Raw genomic sequence first — 14594 nt, forward strand, 5'->3', positions numbered from 1 at the left:
GGTTTTCATATATATATAATAATATAGGATAATATAGGATCTGACGGAATACTAGCAAAGCTTTTTTTAAACTGAAAAATAAATAAATAGATAAATTGCTTAGTGTCCCCTCTAAATGTAGCCATTGCCTAGTGTTGCCTTGGGCCAAGTGGTCAAAGGTGCATACCATGCATTTGCACTGGTTCAGTGACAGTGGAGGACCTCTTGTTGCATGTCATCCCCTCTTGTCATCACATGCCTAATTAAATAAACACAAAAATGCCTGGAAAAAAAACCCAACTTAAAATATAAATGTAACCATCTAACAGCCTCTACTAAACGAGATTAACGTGTTATGGGCCAATCAAAGTGCTTCGTTCCTGTCATTAAGTACAATTGTGAGGTACTTGTACTTTATTTGAGTTTTTCCATTATATGTTGCCCTCTACTCCACTATGTTTTGGATGTCAATATTATACTAGTGTTGCAATTCTTACTTACCGTACTTAAGTATATTTTGATGCGAAACTTTTGTATTTATTTATTTGAGAACTGGGGATGCAGGACATTTACTTGTAGGAGAGTATTTCTACAATGTAGCATTACTACTTTTACTGATGGTTCTTAAGTATAGGCCTATTTTGATTCCAATACATTGTTTTTTTTTTGAGTACTTAATTATTTCAGGATTGTTAATGCAGGACTATTACTTGTAACAAAGTACATTTACAATGTAGTATTGTTACTTTTACTTATGGCACTTGAGTATATTTTTTTTCCAATACTTTGATTTACTGGTATTTGAGTAATTCGTTTTTGAGAATTTTAAATGTAGGACTATTACTTGTAACAGGGTACTTTTACAATGTGATATTGCTATTTTTACTTATGGTAGGCTATATATATTTCAAACTGTTATTTAATACATACATATATTATATATATATATATATATATATATAGAGAGAATAGAGAGAGAGAGAGAGAGAGAGAGAGATTTTAATGCAGAACTTTCAATAAAGTACGTTTACAATGTATTATTGTTACTTTACTTATGTTCCTTGAGTATATTTTGATTCTAATACTATTTTACTGGTATATGAGTATTTGGAGAATCTTGAAGGCAAGGCTATTATTTGTAGCAAAGTACTTTTAAAATATAGTAGTTTTACAATGTAGTATTTTTGTATAGCAACACTTTACTAAAGTAAAGAATCGGAATAATTATTCACTGCGGCGGATAACGAAAACAACAACAACAACAATAATAATAATACTAATAATAATAATACCGAAAAATCACGTGACTTCGGGGCTGTGAAAGGAAGTTTCAGGACTGGGCGCTGGTAGAGCATGCGCCTCATGTGCAGAGGCTATGTGTCCTCGCTGCAGCGGCCTCGGGTTCGAATCCGACTGGCGGCCCTTTGCTGCATATCATCCCCACTTTCTCATCCCCATTTCCTGTCATCTCTCCAGCTTTTCTATCTAATGAAGGCCAAAAAAGTGTCAGAACTAACCAGGCGCCCCTGAACGCATCACGGCGGCCTGCGGACTGATGATGTCAGTTTACGGGCTGTAGGAGTTTCTTTATCACCATGTGTGCCGACACAAAGTAGGCCCACTGCTGGCCGTCAGCGGGCAGGCAGAGGAGAAGAGGAGGGGAGGAAAAGTGTGTTTACACAGACGGCAAACTGCCTGGGGAATCGTCGGGGAGAGGAAGTCAGCCGGCTCTGTGTCTGCCTGCTCCAACTTCCTGCTCAGAAAAAGAAAAAGCCCAGGATCCTATTTCAGTCCAGCACAACTGTGTAGACCAGAAGCAAGCATGGAAAAACAAGGAATCACACGAGCTTCACCGTAAAGTTTCACGGAGGGAAAACACCGAGTCGGAGATCGCAGGTAACTTAAAAAAATAAACGGACATCTTTCTATGAACAGCGCTTTGTTGTCTTGTAGAGAGAAATAACGCATGATTAGTCGTCTTAGCCATTGTATTTAGCCTTCACGTGAATTATCTTTGTTGAGAGGTTTTCGCCTTGTGTAAAACTTTTCAGAGCGCATGTATATTTAAGTTTTAAGTAAGAATAGTAAAGCATAGATGCGGACACGGTTGTGCCTTCTTCCGGTCCGAGCAACATCTTGAAAATGAGTCAGTGGGGCAGAATAGTGATCCAGACCTCCGTGCGTAACACTGCAACTTCTAACTCCCGAAGACAGCTGTAGCCTTCCCAGAAAAAGAAGCAAACAAAAGACGAGCAATGCACAAACACTCTGCTGTCTAGAGATGCGTCTTTTACGGGCCCCCGTTGAATTTTCCACCGTCTGCGAACAGGAAGAGAGTAGATTTAGTCATGGCTAAGTAATGTCTGCACACACCATCTAATCTCATTAGCAGTTTCCGTTCAGCCAACACTGGATGGCTTTGTGCGTACAGCGAGACTTCTCAGTCCGAGCATCCGCAGCAGGGCTCCCGATTCCCGACCAAAACCACCACAATGCCCCTGTAATACGCCTAGAAGGAGTCGTACCATGTCTGCGGTTCTCACTGACTTTTGGTTGCATTGGATTTTTATCTGTGTGGTATGGATATCACTCTTAATATTCAAATATAAGTAGTGAGGTTACTGATATGTGAAGGAGGTATGTCTGACCTGCAGTGGCTGCTCCATACTTTAAACAGTCTCTGTGCTATTTGCAGCATCTTGCAAAGGTGAATGTTTATAAGTCACATTGGCCTAATTGTAGACCTGACAGGCAAGCTCTGCTTCTTCTTCAAAGTGTTTAAAAGCCAAACCAAAGTCTGGGGTCAGATTGGTTAAAAGGGTGGAGCTGTGGAAAAGGGGACAATGATTTGATCTTTTGACCTGCTCCCTTTGGGATTTTGGTGGGAAGTGTGGCTGGAGTGGGGAAACGGTCCCCTGCTGTGGGATCCCCTCTCTACAACATTTGTCCTTGGAAGTAGAATAGGAGGAAGTCCTGACTTTGACAGGTTTGTAGTTTCGCATGGCAGATAGAAAGCTCAGGGGATAGCTTGTGTCGGAAATGAGTTCAGCCCTCCCGCTGTCGTCTGGACGGAGTCTGTTATCATTGTTTCTGAGCATCAGTCACTAATCGCTCCTCACATCCAGAGATAAGACAGCAGAGAATGCGAGATCAGGTCCATCAGTATGGAATCACTATACTTGTGCCAAAACAGTACCTCAGTGATGCCCTAATGACCCTATTTTTGATACTTTGAGAACTATTATTTCTTTTTAATTTCTATTGAAGAAAAGAAGTCAAACTTATCTCACAGACAGCCAGAAAATACATCGATAAATACAACTGAGTCTAAATTGGAAAAACTGTCTTAAACACTTAGTGTCTGATTAAAAGTGAAGATGTCAAATCAGCTACAAACCCCATCAGAGATTTAATCCAAACTTTTAGTATACTATAGTTTTTGATACTTTGTGCTACAGACTCGTTGCACTTGGACTCTGCACAAAAAATTATTGAAGTTTGAGCCCTGTCTATGTGCATCTCTCTGGTATTTTTGCCTCTAACTAATGATTACTGTCACTGATTTGTATCTTAAATGTTCAGTGTGTAGGATTCAGTTGCATTTATTGGTAGAAATGGTAAATCATTTTTATAACTATGTATTCTTTGGTGTATAATTACTTGATAATAAGAATTGTTGTGTTTTCGGTACCTTAGAATAAGCTGTTTATATTTCCATAACAAGTGGGTCTTCATCCATTACGTCTGCCATGTTATTCTACTGTAACCCAGAATGGACAAACCAAACACAGACTCTAGATAGGGCATTTGATTACCCTACTTTTCGGATACACTTGGCATACGAGAGAAGTCCTGCAACCTCACTGCTAAATGCCATTAAATCCTACACATTAGACCTTTCAAACATTTCTCCACATCTAAAATGCCAGAAAAGAAAAACACATGGCTACCACAGTTTCTCTGAGCCGGAGGCAATGTTTTTAAATTACTTGCTTTATCTTATCAAAAGTCAAAAACTCAAACATTCAATTCAAAATGATACAAAAAAAGAACAAATTCTTAAATTTTAGATGGTGAAAAACCTCATGTTTTGCCATTTTAACTTAATAAATGACTTAAAGATTAACTGATTTTCAAAATTTTTGCCAACTCCTTACTCATCATTAATCGATTAATAAATCCTTTCAGTACTACTGTGGTGTTGCTGTCTGTGGTGACAGAAACACCCCCCCCTCCACTATTAATATATGGAGCTCCTAGCAGGCAGACAGGAGCTTGGAGGCTGCACATTCCTCTATTAAAGGAATAACCCACCCTGGGCCCGTCATACTTCCTGTGGAGAGAGGGCCAGGTTGAACCGCAGCATATTTCTGGCTTGAGCTGTTGTTCCTCCTTATATTTTTTCTCTTCTGCTGCTGCTGCTACATTACACTACACTCTTTAAAACACACTGTTCTATTCATCAGCAGTCTACTTGTCCTTACACCACATGTTATAGGCCATTCCCTCTTCAGCCAGTAACCTAATTTAGTCTGTATGCAGTAAAGCACACCAGCAAGACAGAAATACTGCAAAAAGAACCTTTAATTAAGATGAATCATCAGCTCTTCTTGTCCTAAACAGTCCTTAAATACACAAAAATTGTTTTATCAGCAGTTATTTGACACAGGTCTTGACTAAAAAGTAATGAGCTCAAAGTACAAAGAGCTACCAGGCGTGTTTCCCTCAGAGGTTTGAGTTTTGTACTTATTCTGTCATTGTAGCATCTGGCAGGTAGTGCATGTGTAGGTAGTTTTGGTGCTTTTTCTGTCAGCTGACACCTCCGGGGGACGATGTTCCATTTTTATCTCGAAGGCAATAAAAAGCCACAGGAGGACAATCTTAGATGACATCATATGATTTTTTTTTTTTTTTAAATTAACCAGTTAGGGCTTTGATGTTGAGTCCTTTCCTCTGTCCCAGTTAAATGTTTTCTCTCACACCGATCATGTCTCGCTGCAGGTATGGATAGTGCCATTACTCTGTGGCAGTTCCTGCTGCAGCTGCTGCTGGACCAAAGTCACAAGCACCTCATATGCTGGACGTCCACAGATGGAGAGTTCAAGCTCCTGAAGTCAGAGGAAGTGGCGAAGCTGTGGGGGCTACGCAAGAACAAGACCAACATGAACTACGACAAGCTGAGCAGAGCACTGCGTTACTACTATGACAAGGTTAATATAACCGGCTATGGTTAACGTACAGGAGCTGCTTCTGTGTAACAGTCCAACCAGTCATCTCATTACAGCTTTTGTAACTGATAAGACCTGAAGGCATGTGTGAGGAGTGAAGCACCACGTTGCATTCTTTGTCGCACTTCTCTTAAAACCACAATCTCCCCTGATAGACACTTCCACTTCCTCTTTCTCAGCAAACACACAGTAGAAATCCGGCTTTGATGCAGCACTCTGCCTCAGTGTGGCATTTAGCCTTTGCTGGACTAACAAGCCCCCCCCGTGATGATTGACACAGATTCTGCTTTTATTTTCTCGGTTTATATCCAATAGTGTACAGAGTTCTGCTCATTAATGGTGTTTGTTTATTTTACAGAATATCATCAAGAAGGTGATCGGCCAGAAGTTTGTCTATAAGTTTGTGTCCTTCCCTGAGATCCTGAAGATGGACCCGCAGGCAGTGGAGATGGGCCTGGCTTCTGGAAGGTTTCCCTTCCAAGAGGGAGAGGCCTCTGAACTGGAGGTAGAGGAGGAGGAGGAGGAAGAAGGGGAGGAGGAGGCCCAGAGGAGGACCCTGGCAGCCCTGGGGGCGCAGCAGTGTCGGAATGACTACCTTCGCTCAGGTCTCTACTCCTCCTTCACCATCAGCTCCCTGCAGAACCAGCCCGAGCTGCTCCGTGCTCTGCGGGAGCGCCAGGAGGAGCCACGCTCCGTCATCCGCTTTGGCACCAATGGCAACGAAAGGAGCTCCCCTCCCTCTGCCAAGCCAGACTCCTACATCTCCCCCAGGCCACCTAAACTCCGCTCCCCGTCCTCTCCCTCAACCCAGCCCAGCCGAAGCTGGAGCCCCACAGCCAAGGAGGAAGAGGAGGACTCTGACCAGAGCGCTCAGCCCCTCAACCTCTCCTCTGGGCACAGGGAGCGAGCGCTGCAGCCTCCTGAGAAGAGGAGCAGCAGCAGTGGTAGAAGTAGTTCTACTAGTAGTAGTAGTAACCAAGGAGATGGACTCCCACCAAAAAGCAAAAAGCCCAAAGCTCTGGAGATTTCATCCCCGTCCCTGCTGCTCGCAGGGAGCGATATCGGCTCCATCGCCCTCAACAGCCCGGCGCTGCCATCTGGGTCACTCACTCCTGCCTTCTTCACTGCACAGGTGAGAGGATTTATCTCAGTGATACATAGTGGCACTCTGTGTCCTGTGGTCAAGAGACTCTAAGATTGTCAGCACTTTGGGGAACTGGTGACCCATTCAAGGTGTGTTCTGAACACACCTCCTCTAAAACCTCTCTCTGTCTAGTCCAGACGTGTTTACACACCCCAATGCCACCGTTTGACTCATTGTCAAGCTCTCTTATTTCTGCTCCCAATTGTTTAAGGTAGACTAGCAATCATTTTGCTGTGTGCCAGCCAGAGCTGGAGTACAGTGAGCCCAAAAATAATCAAATCTCAGAAAGAAAGAGAATAATTTTGTGATGCTATCTGTGTGTGGTGGCCTGGCTGGCCACAGGGATATGATGGGATCTATCCAGAGTATGATGTCAGTGTGCCTAAAGCGGTCAGAGAGACATCTGACACAGCCTGGCATGTGTTGGTGGAAACTGTACTGCTATATTTATTTACGTAGTCACTTGAGCCAATATTTCCTTCAGAAATAAACAGGGAAAAGGTATGAAAAAGAGAAATTGGTGTGATTTTGAAGGTAAAATGTGCACAGATACTTTCATGTTGGAAGGCAATTTTATATAGTTTTGCACAAATGCAAATTTAGAGTCATTTAATGAGTCATTGTCTGTGTTTGGTTTGGGATTAAACCTTTCAAAATAAACAGCTCTGTGGGGTAAAAGCCAAAATTACTGCCAGCTTGTTTCTGTGCTGCAAATAACAGGCCTTATAGAAGCATGTCTATACTCAAATTTAAGTGCTGGTCAAATGTAAATTTGTTTGGTTAACTGTGGTAAATTCAGTACGAATTGACTGCTGTAAGGTTGATTCAGGTTTTACAGTACAAGTTTTTAGAGTATGTTCTGCTACAAATTTAGAGCCAAATTAATCCCGCTGTGACTTTTTGGTTCATTTTGGTCTTTGTGATAACGCTACAGGCTCTGCTACAAGCATCAACTGGTCTTTAATAATCTGTTTCAGTTATTAATGTGTTTACATTGGAGCTGTTACAAAGTCAAATAACTCCGCCACATCAGGGGTTTTATCCACACGTTGAGAGAGCCATTAATACTACACTCACACCGTCTGTTTATGAGGGCGCAAAAAGTGAGATCAGAGGAAAACAAGCAATTTACAGGAATCTTCTGCAAGTCCAAGCTATGAGAGAGGGGAAGAGGCCCTAAGTGATGCCATATGCTCCAATAATTCCATTAATAATGGGAGCAGGGCTGGGTCCCTCCGCAACACTGGCTCACTTCTCTGAGGTGACACAGGGGGAAAGTCGGGGGAGGGGGAGAGAAGACCAGGGGAGAGAAGGAGAAATTGATTTCATATGTTTTCTCTCTAGTTAGCCTTCCAACAAGTGCTTGAGCACACCCCCCCCCCCCCCAATCAACAACAACCCCCACCTCCTCCTCACGTCACCCCTGTATTCTGGGGAGAAACCACAGACTTCCTTCCGGCTCCGTCAGTTTGTTTTTCCAAACGCCAATACACGTCCATTTATCATTTCAGCATGTTTCACATTACTGAAGCCCTCACAGCAATGCTCTCCAACCAGTAGGTCTCTGTGTTTGTATTTTAAAATATGTTGTCTTCACTGGTTCCTCTTATTTACTCGTAGGCTCCCTCCCTCTGTGTTTCTCCCCCCTCGTAGACTCCCTCTGGTTTGCTGCTGGCTCACAGTCCGCTGTTGTCAGGCATCCACTTCTGGAGCAGTTTGAGCCCCGTCGCTCCGCTCAGCCCCGCCCGGCTGCAGGGCCACAGCTCCCTCTTCCAGGTGAGAATCAAACACATGTATAGACACATAAAAATAGCAGATGACAACAAACAGTGTGCTCAAACGATTATTATTTATTGGTAGTGTTTGAAAGCCAAAACGGAAGTTGGGAGGCTGCAGGTGAAATTTGCACTGCAGCAAAATTTTTGTCCTTCCCAGCAGTAGTTAAAATCAGGTGGCAAACATTATGGCAGGTGACTAAGATGGCAGAATTTGCAAATATTTGCAACAAGTAATAAAAAGATCGGCTCCAGTTTTTACAGCATGAACATATATGAAACAACTTGTTTCTTTAACGCATCGAGTACATTAAAGGTGTACTACCCAGTAGTTTGTGTTCACTGACAAACAGACCAATCTTAGTTACGGCCTCAGTAAGTGAGTGGACACCACTGGTGTCTGAGGCCTGTAATGTAAGTTTTTAACCCCATATTTATCATGCTTAGTCTGAGTCACTGCCCTTCCCAAAACTTCACAAAAGCTGCACTGTTTATTTCTTTGCAAATTATTTGTTTTGATCATTTTGTTGCATCTTTAATGCATTTAAAATTTGCCATTCATTTATTACTCTTAAAGTGTACATGCTCAGTGTTTCACCTTGCTATATTTGCATGCTTTAGGCACTGTGCCTCTTTAATGCCTCCCACTTTAGGTCGGGCACCTGTCCAAACCCAACCTCACCTGATCACTATGGGTGCACACGCCCATAAACAGTTTATGACCTTTTTCAACTGTAAATCCAACCCGAAAGGAAAACATGCTCAGCATCTGTTTTATCTAAGAAGCTAACATTTCTTATTTTAATCATTTTCATTTCATCAAATGTATCTAATGGAGTAGAAAAGCAATTGAATTTCTGTTTTTCTAACAGGCTACCAAAAGTTTAATTTGTAATGCAAATTGCATGTCTTCTGTGTATTAATATTTGTATGAAAATCCTGCATCTTTAAATTTGCAAGTATTTACTTGACAGAAAGCATGTATAACACTTGAAAACAATATGTTTTTGAGTTCTGCAAAATAACAGATACCGGCGGTTGTGAAACTAGTTGAGACTTAGTAAGCAGGTCCAGCAGAGGTGTCCTGTTTCAGCGCTCATGAGAGGGAGAGGAAATCCTGTGAATACTTCCTGTTTGAGCCCAGGGGAGCCAGTCTGAACAGGGTGGACTGGTTCGAGAGCTGCTCCTCATTTGTGAAACACACACAGGCGCACACACACACACACACACACACACCAGTCACACCCACACAGTCGCGCACACACATACCATACCGGATCCTTTGTGCACAAGTAATGTTGACTTCTCCTTCTGTTGTGGAGGTACAGGGGACAGAGACGAAAAGGAAGAGGCACAATGAATAAAAAAACAGGAAACCAGAGCAGTGACAATGCTGCAGTTCCTCACCGGAAAGCAGCTTTCATAGAGCCTCCGTCCCCTCCTCTCTAACTCTCAGCCCCTTTCTCTTCCTCCACAGTTCCCCAGCCTAATCAACGGACACATGCCTGTCCCCCTGCCAAACCTGGAAGGAACACCCTCCTCCCTGCTCCTGTCCCCCACCACCCACAAATCCTGATCCAGGGTCTGTAAAAAATCTTCATTCATCTTTTGTTCTTACCATCATTATCATCATCATCAGCAGCGATCTTTTGTCCGTCTTGTTAAATTTTACTTCAGAAAAGTCAGACGAGACAGTATGTGACCTCACTTTTTTGCACTTGAGTTGCTTCAGATTCCAGTGGTTGAAAGCACTTGGTAAAAGCCATACGCCGCGATGTCTGTGAGACGTCTGGCTCTTGATAAAGTACAGCACATTTCCACATGACCCTGTCCACGATGGACAGTAGTGACGTTTAGCTAGCGACAAAAGGCTAGCCAGCCGCTCAACCTGCGCAGTTGTTTTAATCTTGTAAAAAAAAAAAAACAAATCTTTTTTTAGTAAGTGTTCATCACAATGTGAAACTGGTTGTTTCTCTTGTGTGGTATTGTATGTATTGTATGCACTATGCTTCTCAGATAGTACCGGCTGTGCCTTGTTGTTCTATTTTACTTTTCTAAATTCTTTTAATGAAGACGAGATTACAAATCAATGAAAAATCTTTGTAACACTTGTAATGTTCCTTTTTTTATACTGGACTTGGTATACAGTTTGTATTCTGTATAATTTTGTATTGTGAAGAATGTCTTGTCATTTTCAATAAACAAAGCATTGAATGCGTGAACACAGTGCTTTAAACTTTTTACAGTACCTAAAACGAAATACCATACTGACCCTTTTTATGATTTACTGTCTTTTTTGTGAAAAACTATTTTTTTGACGTACAATATTATCACATCTCTTATGACACAACCTATAACATATTTTTGATATACGTTTTATAACATACTATACATGATTTAATGACAAACTGACAATTTTTTGGCACACTATATTTAACTATAACATATTTCTTATAACAGTATACTATGTCATGGTTATGACTTCACTATTTTATTATTATGCTAATGGATATACTATACAACTTTTTTTGACAAGCTACACTATAATTTTTTTTTACATGGCTCCACTATAAAATATTATTGAATTACTATGCTATGAATTATTATTTTTTTGCATAGGATACTGTACGATCTTTGACATGTTATACTTTGACTTTTTGACATAATATAATGACTTTCTTTTGATATACCATACTTTGACATTCTGTCTGGCATACTGTATATACAATGACAGTTTTAGACATCCTACTCTATTAAAAAAAGTCATAATGAAGTTTAGCAGTATAGGGGATAGAAAATATATGATAACACGTAATCTAAAACAGCATAAAAAAGGTATAGTATAGCACGTTGTTCAAAAATTCATAAAAACTTAATTGGATATATCAAAGCATCGCATGTCATCAAAAAAATTATAAAAACATAGTAAAGTATGTTGTCCCAATAAATTATCAAAACATACTACAGTAATTCTTCCAAAAATTGTATATTTTATAGTATGTTGTCCAAAAATCAGCTAAAGGTCATTGTATAGAATGTTGGCCAAAAATTCATAAAAACATCATAGTATAGTATATCATCCAAAAATAAATGAAACCGTTATATTTAAGTATGTCATCAAAAAAGGTGTGTTCTCAAAAATTCCTAAAAATGTCAGAGTATAGTATGTTGTCCAAAAAATCCTGAAAAGGTCATAGTAGAGAATGTCATCCGAAAAAAAAATCATAAAATGTCATAGTATAGTAAGTCGTTCATAAATTCATAAAAACGTCATGGTTTATTGTCCAAATAGACATAAAAATATCATAGTATATTATGTCATCCAAAAATTCATAAAATGCCATTGTATAGTCTGTTGTCCAAAAATGTATAAAAATGTCATAGCATAGTTTAAAAAATGTGTAAAATGTATATAATGTATATAAAAAAAACCCCTCATAGAATCATATGTTGTCTAAAAATTCATAAAAATGAATAGAATAGATTGTCATCCAAAAAATCGTAAAAACCTCATTCACTCATAAAAACGTTATAGTACAGTATGTTGCTGAAAAAAATATGAAAATGTCAATTCATAAAATCATAGTAGGTCATGCAAAAATTCATAAAAACGTTATAGGTGAAGTTAATGGCGACCACAGGAGAATACTTAAGTGTAAGTAGGTTTGCACAGTCAGGCTGGCTGCTCAACACACGCTATGGGAAGCAGTGAATGGAAGTAAAAATTAGCTTTTAAGCAGACTGACGTATATAGACAATCATAAGGCTCAAATAGCCTACAATCTTTTATAAATGCGCTGAATGAACACATTGCTGAAGTTCAAACCAGTGTCAGTGCCACCGAGAATAATATTGTGGATATGCGGTCAAGAATATCACGGGGCTACTCAAAACAGTGGATGATTTGGGAGCAAAGGAGGATTACATGGAAAACAAAAGCTGCAATCTGCTTTGTTTTTTGGCGTAGCCTACTGGCGGGTGCAGAGAAGAATGATACAATTGCGTTTTTGCGACGCATGTTGTCCGCAAAATTCACAAAAACATCTTACTATAGTTTGTCATCCGAAATTCGTAGCACGTTGAAAACAGGACCAAAAATGGCCAAAATGTCATAATATCGCATGTCAAAAAAATGGCAGAAAATCGCAGTGTATTGAAAAATTTCAAATTTTGACATGTGAGAAAATGGCTGAAAACGGCTTATTAAAGCTCGCTGCGATGCCCCTGTGGTGTCATCATGAGGATTCCTGGTAGGAGTAGGGGGGTCTAACCTGTGCTTCCCTTGCAGCTCCATGATTAGTAACTTCAGCACACCTGGGCCCGGTGTGCTGAAGTTACTTATGCTCCTGCAGCCAGCTCTCTTTCCTTCCCCTGGCTGACTCCACAGGGACACCTTGGTTTTGGTTTGGTAATGTTGGTCTGAGTTTTCCCTTTAGTTATGTTTGCACTCTACAACACCAACACACACACACACACACACATATTCCACTCATGCACACCATACACCACTGACTTAACCGATTTTCAATCCCATCATGCAGTTGGGTATTTTGCTTTTTAATTTGGTTTAATTTGATTTAGTTGCTTTAATTAAGTATTGTTTGAACATTTAACATGGTGTGGTCTCCCTTTTTGTTGTGACTGCTTGAGCCAGGTCATGACAAGTGGGTGCTCGTCCATCTCTGTTATGTTACGGCACTTTTCCACTACATACGACAGGCTCTGCTCTACTGGCCTTTTTTTGGTTTTCCATTAGGAAAAAGTACCTGGTACCTGTTTGCATTTAACTTCCATGTTTATTCCTGTTGCAGCCATCTGTGCGTCAAGCTGTGCTGCGCTCAACTTCCTACATTTACATAGTCACCTGAACTCCTCATCATCTGATAAAAGGGACAGAGAGAGAGGAAATGTTACCGTCGGGTATTAGTAGAATCTTTTTCACAGTAATCCTGTTATTAACCGTGTGCTGCTGCACACTTGAATGTTACATGTTGTATTAGTGGTTTACACCGGAAAATGGGGCTCCCCTGAAGTGGGAGTGTCCTATGGCCTCGCTATGATGACTAGCTACACTGAGCCGGTACTATCTTCTAATGGAAAAGGACCCCCAGAAAAGTACCCCATACCTAAGGCGAGTAGTGTAGAGTAGAGTCGAGCCGGTACCATGTAGCGGAAAAGCGCCATTAGTTGTGAGTTGTTTTTGTGCCTTAGGTAACAGACCTCAGGTAGTATGGTTTGGTTTGATTATTAGTTTAAGTTATAAGCTGGTCCAACTATTGGTTGGATTTGGTTGTGCTGAGTTGCCAGGGTTGTTTCTGCCTCGGGAGCTCTCTGGTGTTTCCTTTGGGGAGATATGCCATGTGTTTCTGGAAGCCTTGGTTGGTGAAGTAATTTTGGTTTGTGTGCCATTCAGAAAATAATTGTTGCTGTTTTTGCACTGAACAGAGATCTCTCCATTGTAGGGCACCTTTCTTTAGGATTTGTGTCCATTTGTTTTTTTTCTACTAGTGTGGGGGGAAAGTGGTAAGAACTGTTGTCTTGGGGGGCACATCTGCTGCTGCCGCTGCGGGGTCACATTTTTTATGGTTGCTCTCCTGGGCTGTCATCCTGTAGTCATTGAGTGCATATAATGGTGAATATATATATGCTGTGCATAAATACCCACCGTAAGTACCACACAAAGCCTAGGTTGAGTTTTAGCTAGCTTTTGGGTAGGCAGTTAGGAGGAGGTTCTCTGTCAAGGGCTGTCAATTTCCCAGGTGTGAGTCTGACAGCTAACAAATTATATTCTGTATTGGTTTTTGTGATGGCTTCTGTATCTGACTTTTTTGTGACGCCCGCTTTGGCATTTGTGAATACTTGTAAAAAGGCTCAGTTAATGGACATAGCTGACCATTTTGGTATTGTTGTTGCTGAGAAGAGTTGTAAAGCTGAGCTTAGAGACACTGTTTTGTTGTCTTTGTTAGAGTGCGGTGTACTGCATAGAGCAGAGCTTAGGGTGGAATCACTACCCATGTCAGTGTCTGCCCCAGTGACTGTGCAGGCGGTGAGTTATACCTTTTGAGAAAAAAAGGAGCTGTTGATGTTGCAGTTTCAGCAGGAGAAGCTTGAGTTAGAGAAACTGGGGCAGGACACTGAGAGGATGAAGTTGGAGGTGGAACAGGCCAGGTTGCAGTTAATCGGAGAAGACAAGCTTTTCCCTGTGGGCTCTGGTATGGAGGATGGTGCCTTTAATAGTGCTGCACCGGGTGGTTTTGATGTTGCTGCTAATTATGTTTAGTGCCAAAATTTAATGAACGTGACCCTGATGCCTTTTTCACTCTTTTTGAACATGCTACAGATGCTAAAAGTTGGCCAGATTCGGATAGGGTGCTCATGCTTCAGTGCGCCCTCACTGTTAGGGCTCAGGAACTGATTCAGTTGAGTTGGGTCCTGAGGCTTATTGCCAGAAGTTCAGAAGTTGAGTAA

General features: G+C 41.1%; 1 protein-coding gene across 2 annotated transcripts; it reads left to right on the plus strand.

Annotated features, from left to right (window-relative positions):
- Positions 1-1568: 1568 nt before the first annotated feature.
- Positions 1569-10348, plus strand: LOC121949900 (ETS domain-containing protein Elk-3-like). 2 transcript variants are annotated; one of them, XM_042495734.1, is made up of 5 exons: positions 1593-1875; positions 4981-5189; positions 5566-6339; positions 8005-8127; positions 9604-10348. In XM_042495734.1, exons 2-5 carry the CDS (start codon positions 4983-4985, stop codon positions 9700-9702), a joined length of 1203 nt encoding a protein of 400 aa, XP_042351668.1. In that variant the 5' UTR covers positions 1593-1875; positions 4981-4982; the 3' UTR covers positions 9703-10348. The 2 variants fall into 2 exon arrangements, with proteins under 2 accessions (XP_042351669.1, XP_042351668.1); XM_042495735.1 differs by lacking the exon at positions 9604-10348 and having other exon boundaries at positions 1569-1875; positions 7972-8058.
- The last annotated feature ends 4246 nt before the right edge of the window (positions 10349-14594 follow it).

The sequence above is a fragment of the Plectropomus leopardus genome, chromosome 11 (assembly GCF_008729295.1).
Source record: "Plectropomus leopardus isolate mb chromosome 11, YSFRI_Pleo_2.0, whole genome shotgun sequence".
NCBI lineage: Eukaryota > Metazoa > Chordata > Actinopteri > Perciformes > Serranidae > Plectropomus > Plectropomus leopardus.

Bases quoted from the DNA above. Each gene is read 5' to 3' on its own strand.
- LOC121949900 (XM_042495734.1), top strand. From the start codon at position 4,983: ATGGATAGTGCCATTACTCTGTGGCAGTTCCTGCTGCAGCTGCTGCTG. The intron at 5,190-5,565 runs GTTAATATAACC...TTTATTTTACAG, and splicing joins TGCGTTACTACTATGACAAG to AATATCATCAAGAAGGTGAT. The intron at 8,128-9,603 runs GTGAGAATCAAA...CTTCCTCCACAG, and splicing joins GCCACAGCTCCCTCTTCCAG to TTCCCCAGCCTAATCAACGG.